General features: G+C 44.6%; 1 protein-coding gene across 1 annotated transcript in view; it reads right to left on the bottom strand.

Annotated features, from left to right (window-relative positions):
* Positions 1 to 524: 524 nt before the first annotated feature.
* PPM1E (protein phosphatase, Mg2+/Mn2+ dependent 1E) overlaps positions 525 to 13,915 on the bottom strand; it is a 64,486-nt gene continuing 51,095 nt past the window's right edge. The window contains exons 2-7 of the mRNA XM_074160860.1: positions 10,334 to 10,452; positions 5,926 to 6,125; positions 3,919 to 4,107; positions 3,034 to 3,177; positions 2,634 to 2,727; positions 525 to 2,360 (exon numbers count right to left, since the gene is read on the bottom strand). Of these exons, the coding sequence (XP_074016961.1) occupies positions 1,285 to 2,360; positions 2,634 to 2,727; positions 3,034 to 3,177; positions 3,919 to 4,107; positions 5,926 to 6,125; positions 10,334 to 10,452 (1,822 nt within the window). The 3' untranslated portion in view covers positions 525 to 1,284. The remainder of the gene's footprint in view (positions 2,361 to 2,633; positions 2,728 to 3,033; positions 3,178 to 3,918; positions 4,108 to 5,925; positions 6,126 to 10,333; positions 10,453 to 13,915) is intronic.

The following is a 13,915-nucleotide window of genomic DNA, read 5'->3' as shown; positions in this document are numbered from 1 at the left end:
TAACTGAAGCAGAGCTCGGGCTTGTGAGTTTTACCCTCTCCGCTAAACCCCACGCCAGGCCCCTGCTCATCCGCATCCACGGCGTTTCCCTTCCCCTTCCTTGGGTTGTTCCGGCAGCCGGCCCGGCTGGAAAACACCACGTTGCAGCAACGCCGCTCCTTGCAGACACAGCATCCTTCACGCTGCAACTTTATATTAAATTATGCCTTCGCCATCTAGAAATCATTACCGAAACCAAACAGCTCATCAAATCGCTCATTATCTCTCGCTAGCAGTTCTCCGGTTCGACTGGTTGAGTGACAGTAGCGTTGTACTGAACAGCTCCACAGACTGGTTTCTTTTAAGACCTGAGATGAGGTTGGCTCAAAGCATTTAAGCACAATCATGTTCGATTAAAACTAATTGAGAACAGTGTCCTAAACTGACAAAATGAGAGAAATGCCACTAAAAGCACCAGAAAGATACGAAATTCCCTACACTGCACCTCTAGCCATAGGAAATAATTTTATTTTTTTTTTCAAAAACTACAAAAAACAGTTTTCTTCATATTCCACATTTTATGTTACATGAAAAAAAAATAGGTAAAATTATGCGTCTGTACCTCAATCGGAGTCTGAGAACAGAGAAGCAGGAGCTTAGTTTGTCCGTTCCTAAGTTACCTGGTAAAACCCTGTATGGCTTTTAGTCGTCTACCTGCAAAAGTGGATGTAATTTTCTAATTCATCTTAACGCTCGCCTGAAATAAACAGAAAGCAGAACACAAAAGAAAAACAACCGACAACCCCACACACCCTGACTTCTACGGAAACTCCCCCCCAGCCCCGCAACTCTAAAAAAAAAAAACCAAAAAAAAAACTTGGCAGCTCTAAACCAGAATCTTTCTGTACATATTGCTCCACGGACGTACCTCAGGCAGGTTCCGCTTTCTGTGTCGTTAAAGACTGTTCCCTAACGGTGTCTGTCCACGTGGACCGGCTGTTTGGCTTTCACTAGTGAATGTGGCATTAGATACTCGTGTGTGCGGGTGGCCGGGTGGCTGTGGCATTGCTCGGGGTGGCACCACCAGCAAACTTTATTGAGATTGAAACGACTACATTTGTTAATTCCTAGATCTATTTACACGTGGTTTGAGCTTTGCAGGGGACTGGGGTACAGTTCGGAAATGCCCACCTTTTTTTTTTTTTTTCTATTTTTTTTTTTTTTTTAACGCTTCCTGATGATGCCAGTTTAATTTGGGGAATGTCTATTTCGGGAGTCTGACGGGGGGAAACACGAGGGAGACGGTTACATTTTACAGCATTGATGAAGGTATGAAGCTGGTATACAACTACTTTGTCTTCGCAGCAAAAACATGCTCTCGCTGCAAGCGCTATGGCCGGGCAGCCTCCACCACGGGGAGTGTCTCACCGACAACCTCCTGCTCCCGCAGCCCCGGACGGGTAAGGACAGACTCGATCCTTCTCTATGGGAAGGCTCGCGAGCCAAAAGCGGCGTGTGAAACTTTGGTTTGAGCCTGGCTCCTCGTCGCCTCTTCCCGGTACAGGGTCGGAAGTGAAAGGACGCGGCTCGTTTTCCCAGGGATTTGAACAGTTCATCTTCCAGCCCAAAGAAGATGGGGGATAAACCCTTCGCCCTGTAGACTCTCTGCCCTGCAGCACCCAAAGCAAGAGGAGCGTGGTACCCCCTGGGATCGCTCTGTCCGCAGAGGGATGATGTGGGGACAATCCGCTCCGGGGATTCGTTCTTCACTGCTAAGCCGTTGAGCAAATTCACACTCTTTGGTTTGCCAGGACTAAACGCTTGAATCGGTGGCAGACGTTTGGCACTCTGAGGTGTACTAGTTTCTGTTTTTGTCAGGTCTAAATAGCCTTGATCATCGAACGGGTGAACACTGGATCCTATGCTTAAGCTAGTTCTGTCGGTGAAGGAATCCACTCGTCCCTCATAGCCCAGGTCTGCAGGTGCTGAGCACTGGTGCTGGGGCCAGGGCCGTTTGCAGTCTCCGTGGTTTTCCTTATCTTCCCCGGTGTCTTCTTGCCCACCTTGAAAAGAGTTCTCTGTCCAGTCCGACTCCTCGCTAACAGCGACTGCTGCGTTCATGTCCCTGAGAAATACCACGATGACAGTAATGTTGTCACTGGAACCGGCATCCCGAGCGGATGCCACTAATTTATGTGCTACCATGCTGCTGTCGCCGTTGTTCTCCTTGAGATGGTCAGCCACCACTTTGACTGCCTCATCGGGATTGACTGTGTCATAGAAGCCATCGCAGGCTAAAATGAGGTAGTCTTCAGAGCCATCTAGTACGGTGGAGGCAGAGTCTGCGTCCCCACAGATATATGGCTTGTGCTCAGCGTCCCCTGTGGAAAAACAACACGCAGATACACAAGAGGGTGGGTTTGCAGCCACAGCATCTGGAAGGCGTTTTATTAAGATGGGGTGGAGCCAATGGCTCTGACCCCAAGGTAAGGCAATGATTTGGAAATTATCCCCTCAAAATGTAGAGGGGAAAAATAGAAGTCATCGCTCACAGTTCTATCGTCAGCTGTATTTCAAATTTTGATCGCTAGAAAATTAAAGTTTTAATTAAAAAGAAAAGCAAGTCTGAAAAAGGAATTAGAGGGCATTCTTACCAATAGCTCTGGAGACCGACAGGCTCCCATTCACCCTCCAGGCTCCAAACCAGACCACGCAGCCACCAAGTGCCTCGATGCGCTTCTTCTCGTCCTAAACAAGAAGGCAACACAAGTGTTGTTTGGACAGAGCGCTGAGAACTGCCAGCATGCTCTCCACTCTTCAGTGAAGATCTGGTGGTGTAGCGTGGTGGAGGCTGCAGGCCCCACCAGATGAGAACTAAGGATTTGCACGGGAATCCATTCCAACTTCCAAACAAAGCAAGACAACTGGGACACACGCTGCAGCTCCAAGAGACATTGGCGAGGCAAGAGCATCCCAGCATCCCACGTAAAGGTGATACCCGTCAGCTTCAGTGGTAACCACTGCCTGGGTGTGCCTAAAGCAGGCCGTTCTCACCTCTCGGTCTGGTTTGTGGGGTTTCATCAGTTCCACAGCTTGGCCTCTCCTCACGAGCATAACCTGGGAGTCCCCAAGCCAAGCCACGTGCAGCATGTTTCCTCGGATGAAGGTCACCACCCCAGTGGTTCCACAACGCAGACTCTGGATAGGGTAAAAAATTAAAAAAAATGCCCCCTGTTTTAAAGAAGCCAATAAGAACCATTTTAAAGCACTTTTCTGCTTAACTGAAGGACAGAACACGTCGATACTGCAATACTGAGTTAAAACACGTGGTGCCTTCCTTACTGCTACGACTGTTCTCAGAGCCAGCCTGGCTGAACGATTTTGCCCTGTGACTTCCCTCGCCTCGGGATCGCCTCTCGGAAGCGGGGCTCTGCTACTGATCTCTGGGCTACTGGCTTAGTCGATGTCCTGGGCCTGTTTCCTATCTGTTAACAGAAACGCATGCACGTTAACGAACCCGAAGGGAGGTTTATTTCTAAGCGTCTGAGTCCCCTGCACTTAACTCAGCCCTCGCATGAGTTTTTAGGAGGCCGAGGAGTCAGTTATACATTTATTCTTGCTTTCTGGAGCTAAGGAAAACTTATGTTGTAGAGATGAGGAAAAAACCCCACCCCAAGGAGTAAACCTAGTCAGCACGTGAACAAGAGAATAGCAGCAGCATCCTTCTAAATGAACTGGGCGTTGTGAGAAGTGGAGGCTGGAACATCTTTATGGAACATGAGGAAGCCCACCAGTGGGCACCGGCTCTACGGGCTGGGCATGGGCAGCTCTGTGCTGGCCCCTGGCCTGTGCTCAACACAGCCCTTGGAGCGCCCCGGCTAACAGAGGCAGAATTTATAGATTAATACTCCCAGAGTCAAGCCCAGGTAATGCAATCACCTCTCTGGCTGCCTTCTGGACAAAGCGCTCGTCAGTCACCCGGAAAGCCCGGCACAGTGCCTCTGCCGGGTCATGCTGAAACATCTCCTGGTGGACCATGTTGACATGGAGATGGATGGAGGCATAGATGGCAGCATCCACTCCCCCGTGACCGTCAAACACTGCAAAATAAGCTTGCTCTTCTTGGTCCTGTCAATGGAAACACATTGAGAAAACAACTCAGGGGAAAGCAATGCAAACAGCTAATTGGATTGTTCTTAAACTGGAAGTTCTTAACTAGAAGTTCTTAATCTTTTGAACTTGAGATTTGTGGTGTCCTCATTAAATTGCACTTAGAGGCGGAGTCTGCACTGGAAAAAGCAAACTACTCAGGCTGTCTTCACTTGCACCAGTGGGACATTTCCACCCTGTTGCTGATGAATTCTACCTGCAAACTGCAAGAGGCGCCCTGCAAGAATCGCCCGTGTAGCGCTCTCAGTGCTCCTTATGTCCCATTTGTTACAATTCAGTCACTCTACTCAAATAGAAAGTGCCATTCTCATCAAATCGTGCAGGAGTTTTTGTGACTGCAAAAACCACAGAGGGAGAAGAACATCCGATACAGTTTGCATGAGGTCTACATCAAGACTGTAATCCACCGGGGATAAAATGCCCGTATGGTTAAAATGTGAAACCAGCCAGACTCTGCTTTCATTCTTCTTTTTTTCTTCTTTTTTTTTTTTTTTTTTTAAATCTTATCCATATCACCTTAGATGCCGTTTTTTTTAAAAGAAAAAAAAAGTCTGTACTCTCTCATCAGATCATTGTGATTACATTCACAAATCAAATAATACAGCAAAATCACTCATCGAGTCAGTTTTCTCAGCTTTCCCCTATCTGTTGAAACAGAGAAACAATGTCGTACCAAGAGACATCAGCGCTGGTGCCTATTCATACATCCAACACACCAACCCACTGTCAGTGCCAATTCAACCTTGACAGCCATCTCAATGACTAGAATATTTGTACATTGTAATTTTTAAGTAATGGGCTCCAACACAAATTGGAATTCGGAAGCTGACAACTGACAGGCAAAGGAAACATCTGCCTCTGTTTGCATTAATATCATTTAAAGGCAAGAATGTGGATGGGGCAGAAGATGGTTATTAAAGTGACGAGATATAATAAAGAATCAATTATGCAGCAATTGGATCCTAAAGGTAAAATTCTTGCAGCTTTCTTCTATTTGACGTTCTTCAGTGTCAAGTTTTGTATTTTCTGTGATATCTGAGGGAAGAGCAAGCATGAGTGTTTGACCGATGGCCACGTAAAGAAATTAACAGAGGGAAGTCTGGCCCCAGTTCCACCAAACTACTCATGTTGCTGGATTCTTGTGTGAACTGCACCCCATTCTCCCATAAGTTCTGTGATTGGTTTATTTATTTATTTATTTGCTTTCTTTCCTCATTCTTCCTTTTGGCATCTTCCTCCCAAGAGAAAGGGTTGAAAAGCAGCACAGACTCACCCCTGCAGACACCTGCCAGCGGTGATGAACTGTAAGCTGAACCACTTCCTCATTTCCACGGGCAATCCTCTTCTACACCTGCGTCTGCAGCCAAAGAGAAGCTCCTGCCTTGGTTTACCCCAGGGTACCACAATGCCTCAGTGGCCCCTCACAACATCAGGGCAGGGCTGCTTTCTGCGTGATGGCAGGTCAGTCCTTCAGCCACTGCACCAGTGGCTACATCAGGACGGGCCAGATATAAACTTTGTTTAGTTAGGTGACATTTCACCAGAAGTCTGTGAAAATTGCTCTTTTATTCCGTATACGCTACGTAGAAACTGCATGTCAGACTGACGCTGGGGTTAGAGAACATCAACTGAACTAACTAAAGACCAGGTTTGTCTCTTGACCCTCAATGCTTCTCAGATCTCTCACACAGCTTTCATTTTCACAGAAGACTGCCTAGTTTCCCCAAGAAACTGGTTTTAGTGTATGCATTTGTCTTCCATGTGATGTCTATTTACCTCAAGGTTGAAGAGCATGTTGAAGTCCGGGATGCAGACGTGCTTGTCTTCCATCTTCCTGCGCATATTCTTGATGGCGTGGATGGATGTCTCGTAGTAGCGGTGGGGCTTCGGCTGGAGGGGAAATTCTTTCACCCAGTTGCTGCAGATCTCATGCAGTTTGCTGAACACTAAGCGGGCCAGCTTCACTGTCTCAATCTCTGGGGAAGGCAAAAACCACAAATGAAAGGCTAAGAGTGTTATTAAGTGGGGAAATTTTTTTTCTTGCATACATTACAAAGATGAAACAAACCCATTTTAAGCCAAGCAGTTGAGATGGATGTCAGCAGGGAAATTCTGGGCTCTGATGCATAAAAGGAGGGAGCCAAACTCACCATAATCAGCACTCATCAGTAAGCAGCTCATTGTTTGTTTGTCTTTTTAACTTAAGCATTCCCCCATGCCTTTGGGGAACTCATTTGCGGCATCAGGAAAAACGAAAAGCCGGTACATTTCCCTCGGCATTTGATGCCCCGTGTCGCTCTGCAGGGGGTGGTCCAGCTCTGCCACCGCGGCTCTGACAGGGACTTCATCGTGGCATATGGCATCATGTAGGGAAACCGCAATCCATTGCAATGACGTATTGGTCTTGGAGCAAACGATCACACATTCAGGTACCTTCTTAGCCTCATAACACTGTTTCCAGATTCCTGACTAGACTGTGCGTCAAAAGAAATCTGCATGAGCCAATGAGAAAACCATAAGGATCTTAAATTTAAGAAAATGCTGAACTGTCACTCCTGAGAAATAGTAATTTTAAAATGGGAAAACTCAGGCACTGGACAATCTTTCTGAAGTTCAGGGCAGGAAAACAGGATGTAAGAATCAGAGCTGAACACATCAAAATCTCCTTTTTCATGATCATTCACCAAAGCCAGAGATCTTCAAAGCTAAACAGCAGCAATCCACGAGCATCAATCATTCCTGGAGGAGGAACGGCCCAAATGCAGGGAGCAGAGGGGAGGTTTACAGCATCTCTCAGTTCACAGAAATTCTTTGAAGAGCCTAAAAGCAGCATTTACTAATTTCTGTACCAGGTCTACACAAGATGTGGGCTAAAGTGATCAGGGGGCCAAGAGCCTTAGGTGCAAGATATATTTGGATCTGTTGGAGCAGGGCCAGAGGAGGCCACGGAGATGCTGGGAGGGCTGGAGCTCCTCTGCTGGGAGGACAGGCTGAGAGAGTTGGGGAGGTTCAACCTGGAGAAGAGACGGCTTCAGGGAGACCTTGGAGCCCCTTCCAGTCCCTAAAGGGGCTCCAGGAGAGATGGGGAGGGACTCTTGATGCATAGTGTCAGCATCATCAATAATTGCTCTTGAGGTTAAAACAGGCGAAAGGCCCACAACAGTGAAACCACCCCCTCACAGCTGTAAATTACTCATCAATTGTTAATGCTGCAGCACTGAGCCAGGGCTGACTCAGCTGTCATTGTGGTTGTGTCACGGAGAATTTCATTTCCCTCCTGCTGCTCCAAAATCCCCAGCGTTGGAAGGAGAGCTTAATTGTACCACAGCTAGTGGGAAATCCAGCTCGGGCATTATTGTTCCCAAATAGGACTGACTTCTTTTAGGGCAAAATTAGGGTAGAAAGAATACCGGTAATCAGATTCTGCTTTTTAGTACCTAAATTTTAAGACCTTTCTTGAAAACACGGATGGTGTGACAACAGGGATCAGTACCCGGGTTTGTGGCCATGTCATCAAGCCAACGACCAAGGTTTTCCTTAATCTAAGAATTCCAGTTTCTGACTAGTCAATGAGCTCTTTGTGTCTTGGTTATAGTAAACTCCTCTCCTGGTACATGGAAAGACTGGGCAGTGGGACTTTGCAATTTGCTTTGTGATATTTTAGATACCTCCCACCATGTAATGAGGTCCTACCGTCCAGCCTCCTCCGGTGGCTCGTTAACAATGCTGAACCCCCATGTGAATATCTTCCTCCATGAAAAAGAAAACTAAACGTTCTTAACCTGACCTTCCAAAAAGGAAATCAAATGTCTTTCAGTTCTCATGGAAGCTCTCTCGCTCCTCTCCAGCTTAACCGGAAGAGAAGAATCAGTCATGCCCTATGACTCTCAGACTCTATTCTTGATATCCGAAGACACACGGTCACCTTGAATATACCAGACCTGTATTCTTGCATTTCCACATTCCTGGGCTCAAACTAGTTTTTCTTCTTTTAAAATTAGCATTCTTTTTTCATGAAGCTTCCAATTTCTTTTCCACCGGCACACCAATAACTGCTTTCACCAGCCGTAAGCAGGCAATGTGATTTGTCATGGGGCTCTGCTCAGACTGAAATGTGTCACTAAGGAAATCTGGAATAATTTTTTTCTTCTGGCAAATTCAAACTTGAGGCAAATCAGGTAAATGTCTCCTTGTATTATACAGAGTAAAAGTCTTTCTGGGCTCATAAGAAAAACTGAACACAGAACTGGAGATCAAAACCAGAGAGCTAAATTCAGCTCGGTTTCACATTCTCCAGCAGTCCAAACACCATCGGGGTAAACAGCGAACTCCGAGCACAAAACCTCAAGATGCAGAAATCCCCTTTTCGTTACCTGCTGCAGCTCCCTTTGTTTTCTTTCAAAGTGAGAAAGTCTCCCTGTATGGTAGCAGTTGGGGCACTCATCAGTCACAACTCTCTTCTAACGAACCCTGGCTTCTCAAAGGACTCCGACTAAGAAAGTTGGCTGGAGTGGAGTTACTGACCTTTGGCAATGAAATTTTCTTCACTCCTACATCACCCCCCCCTAGGTTCTTTTATGGTTTTCTTACCCAAACCTTGCATTACTTGAGCTAATGCTCCGTGTCAAAAATTATGATTTATGGTATATTATTTGAAATTGCAGTATTCATACAAAACCATTGCTTTATTATGGCCAGATGTTCTTTCTCTTCCTCTCCCTCCCTATCTTTATATTTTAACACTTTACATTGCATCTGTAAAGGTGTATTTTATTTTCAAGTACCTTCATTATGACAATTCGCCTCAACATACTGCAGCTGGAACCGTATTTTTAGCGCCTGCTGTAGCCCGTACACATCAATCTATGTTGGCATCTGTGTATTACAGATTTAGATATATTTAAATGGCAATTTCTGTAGGTGTGAGGGTTTTGTGGGGTTTTTTTTCTTCTTTTTCTTTTTTTGTTGAACTCTTTAGATATTCTGTGTGGAGGCTTAGTCAACATTTCCTTGGAGACTGTCAAATATTTATGCAAGTCTCAGAGATCTCAATTTGAAATTAATGAAGGCTGCTCAGCCAGAACAATGACAAATCTATTCCATTTACCTGCTCAGCAGGAGGAGGCAGCAATACCTACAAAAAGGGAACCCATGGCATGTTTTTCTTTCTCTCGGATTTCTGAAGGCCTCTAAGAAATATAGCAGAATTTTCCTTTTTGAAGAGCCAGATTTCTATCTCCTACTTATCCCCTAAAGAATGGAGGGAGTGGACAGAGTGGTTTGTTGACCATATTTTCAAGAACAACTGACAGAATTTCTCTCAATACACGTGAGAAACGGGTGTGTGGTTTTGAGCTGGATGCTGCAAAAGTCTTGTTAGCTAACACAGATAAATGGAGAAAAGGAATTTTTCCTTTTAAGCATAAAATATCTTTATACTATCCTTTCATAACCCAAACTAAAAATAAAAAAAAAAATATTAAAAGCCATAGCAAAGACTATACTGACTGAAATAATTCAGAATTAAGTTCTCTCGTCCCGCATATATTTGACTTTGCTCTAACGATGAAGGAGGACAACTGGCACGTGCCAGCAAGCAGCGGGATGACACAGTCTAAAGTGCATACAAAGAAATATAGGGCCACCAGGTACAGTCTTATGAAGGTGCACTTAAAAGAAAGGAGTGATTTCTCCTAGTCTTAGGGAGAAAAATTTGTTAAAAGACTCAAGCACAACCAGAGAAAGGCATTTAAAAAGAGAGAAAGAATTCAATAGTAAAAGCTGAAACTAGACAAGATTCAAAGATGAGAAAACTTTGACTAAGAAATTAGCCACCAGCTCTATCAGGAATGGTGGCGAATTCTCCATTAATATTTTTACATCAATACGGGATATTCCTTTACAAGCAATCTAATCTCGATTAAAATAATCTTGATGAAAGGTCCCTTCCAACCCAGACCATTCCATGATTCCATGATCTAGTCTGACCTCCTTTAACTAGCAGTTAGAAAGAACTAATTTGAGGAAAATCTAGTACCATTCAAGTGGGCAGACTGGATGGAGCACTGAAGTCAATGCTGACTTTAAAAATCTCTGGATTGTCAGCAAGGTGTTCCAGTGCCCAGCGTAAATGAAAGAACCACACCATGTGAAATTGTACATTATCACGCGGGGATGTACTTACGTATGATCCCATCCGCGTTGTCCACATGCTTTGGTAAGTAGTGTGCCGAGAGATCACTCTGAAGGACTTCATCTGAAGTTGCTCTGGCTAATGCAGCAGCCAAAAATGAGGGGCAATTACTGGAAAAGAAGAACAAAACAAACAAACAAACAAACAAAGCCACAAAAATATATTTTCATCTGATTCAGCATGGTAACTTGCAGTCAGGGAAATACATAACAATACTTTTCTATAAAGAAACAGGAATTTGAACCAAGACTTGTAAAACTTCCGATTCTGCTTTGCTAGACAGCGCCACAACCCTGCAGCAAGACCTCAGACCCACCCACCATATGGATTTTAGTAACCCTGTTTCACTCTTATGTTCCCCGTTTCTTAAGTTTTAATGCTCCATTCCGTAACATCTATTTAAATGCTTTTCAAATTTAGACTTGAACTTCTCCGCAGAGTCTGTCATGCAACCCTTGCTTAGCACGCATTTCCTACACCTGCATTATACAACTTTTCTCTTAAACCCATTCTGTCCAGTTTCTCCTAAGAATTGGGGTCAGAATTCCAAAGGATAAGAGAAGTCCTGAGTTTTCAAAGTGTCCAAAACTTAACCAAGGGACACTGAAAGTTAGGGCAAACCCACAGATAGGAGGTATGAAGTTGATGTGCATAAGGTTAAAAAGCTCCCTCGTGAATGATCTCTACCAAGAGTAAAGTGACTTTAACTCACTGTAGCTTAATTAAGCCTGATTTCTCCCAAGGTTAATTAATCTATAGCAAACCAAGGCCACTTTAATGTACATTCTCTCATTCAAGGGGAGTTTAATACCTCTTAATTTATGCATATGTATTTCCCATTGGTCTGCCTTAACTTCTCCAGGTGTCTCTTGCTGACACAGCCTGAAATTTCCATCTTCCATAGTTATCATCGGGGTAACAATGTCCTGCACAAGATGTGTCTACCATTGCAGAACCATGCAGAGATATATGAGCTACTTTCAGTCAAAAAAACCATCCACGAGCAAGAGAATTCTGCTTCAGGTAGTCCAGGGAACAGGCAACGGGCACGTACACTTCCTTAACCTATTTCCTATGCTGGGTTGGAGAGGGGGAAGCATCAATCCCACCAGATCCAGAGCAGAAAATCTTCAACCCATGAAACCAGCCTTGTCAGACTTCATTCTGGAGCCTGAGAAGCACATGGCAACCGTCACTTGCGTTCACATTTGGTTCCCTGCCCAGGAGAGCCAACTGCCATCCTAAACTGGCCCACATGCCATTGCTTCAGCAGTGAAATCTGAATTCCAGAAATAAAATCCGATTTGCTACACTTGGGTGATTTTTATTTTTTTTTTTTTGAAAAGGCATTTTACCGTAAAACTTTCCAGATTCTTGATACCAAAAGCTGCTACAAACAGTAAGATTATGTAACGGATTTAGAAAATGTACACAAAGTAAGTCCTCCCACCCTCTATATTTACTATTCAACAAACCTATGAATTATTTAAATAGAAGATTAGTAATAAATAGCGTTGTCCAAGAGATAAATTGTCGTGAGACAAGCTCTGAGCTGTGAAGTTACTCAGAAAGCCACTCGAACCGCGCCGCCGCACCACGGGTAAGAGCATTTCCCAGAATTAGCAGCCCAGCATTCCGCTCACGCAGCACCTCAAGCCTCAGCGACGCGGGCGCTAATGAAGCTCGACTGCTGGAGGAAATCAGCTGTCTTAGGACCGGCTCTTCCCCGCACAACACAGGAACTCTGATCCTATTTACATACGGCGATGCCCGGTGGTAAGAGTAATCGGCAAGAGAAAAACACACCGGGACCTCCTTTACTTCTGGTGCCTAGAAGCTGATTTTCCATCTAGTCTTGTCCACCTTTATTTAGCTCACAAAGAACAGGTTTTTCATTTCTATTATTAGCTCCAATACTCCAGAGTGGCGATCCCGGTTAGCACTCGCCTTACATGCAATTTCCGTGTTACAACGAAAGCGAGGGATTGCGGTGTCTGGGACGGAATAATTACGCCAGCGGATCACAACACTGTGAGAGCAGCGGTCTGAAAAAACGCAGAGGAGGATTAAGGCTCAGCCTAAATAACCCACGGCAGGAGAATCCACGCTGAAAGCAGCGATGAGGGCTGCCAGAACTCACTTCAGGCACCAACTCAACAGGCACCAGGAGGAATTCAAGCTCGTTTCCCAGTCCAAGGTTCACCCTCACCAGCCAAAACTTTGTCAGGAAAGCAAACTTGGGTTGTGTCACTTCTGGGACTTCTGAACAGCCCCTCAAGAATGTCCCCTGATGGGCAAAGAGGGAATCTGGTTAAGAACCGAGGCAACAATAGTTGCTAAAATAGAGACCGAGGACCTAAACAGCAGAGAAATAGCACCCCCAAACACAAGGAACCTCTGCTCTGCCGGGGCTGGGAAGGTGGGAAGGCCACCTCTATGAAGACCCAGAGTCACGAACGTTCATATCTGAAATTTTAGGTGTTATTTTAACCGTAGTGATGGATCACAAAACTGAAAGGTGCGTTTACAGCTTGTGTAGCTGGTCAGAGAATTTCCCCAATCAACTCCAAACACTGTTTACATGTCCCTAGAGCCAGTGCCAGCCGTTTCACACAGGAGCTCTTTATCTAGCCAAAAAGTGCGTTTCCATTACAATACTAAACCTACACAAAAAGCTGCTAAAGATGTTATTAGATAAATTAGCGGATTTTAAGTACATCCTTCCTGATTCTCTGGCAGCGTGGGTGTGTTTAGAACACCCACAGTTGCATTGCAACAATCCTGGAATAACTCCACTAAGGTAATAAATCAAGCCTAAAAGTGGGCCGTTTCCATCAATTAAGTTTGAGAAAAACTGTCTGAAGTGAGTTTAACTCAGCCCACATATTATTATGTTACCAGCTTAACACACAACTCTGCTCCTTCCTGATAGCATTAAACTGGTGAAGACTTTCCAAACATTTTCTCTGAGCTATTCCTCTGTGCTCTAAATCTAATATAAGGTCTCCTATGAAAAAAACAAAAACAAAAACAAAAAACAAAGAAATGGTAAATTTAAAAATTCTTATTGCATGAAAGTTCACCATTGGGGTTTGAGCGACTCATCGATTTCGATGGAAAAAGTAGAGAAAACAAATCAGCTGAAGGCTTTCCTTCTATGTCTGGCCACTCTGTCCTAATAATAACAGCTGCCTGCCAAAGAATTAATTGCCCTTGACATTTGTTCATCACAAAGCTTCTTATGTAGCCGTTCCAGGACTATGCCGTGTAAGCAGGGAAGTGACCAGCTGCAGACAGATGACTTCCTCTTCCTGATTAGCACAACTCAAAATTTGCTTCTCTCACTTGACTCCTGAGAGGACTTTAGTTGAATTATTCCTCCCCTTCAAGGAATAGCAGACTGCACTGGAGGTTTTTTTACTTCTTTTAAAATAGATTAGATGTCGGAGTCAAACTGCTCTCAGGACACTTCATTATTGTTACACCAAGACAAATGAAGAACCAGGTCTAGGATCTTTGTTTTTATCACAAAAGCGAACGTTCAGGTGAGCACCTACAGCATCCTGCAAGACA

The sequence above is a fragment of the Numenius arquata genome, chromosome 18 (genome assembly GCF_964106895.1).
Source record: "Numenius arquata chromosome 18, bNumArq3.hap1.1, whole genome shotgun sequence".
Classification (NCBI taxonomy): Eukaryota; Metazoa; Chordata; class Aves; order Charadriiformes; family Scolopacidae; genus Numenius; species Numenius arquata.
This window is presented reverse-complemented; position numbering and strand designations above follow the sequence as displayed.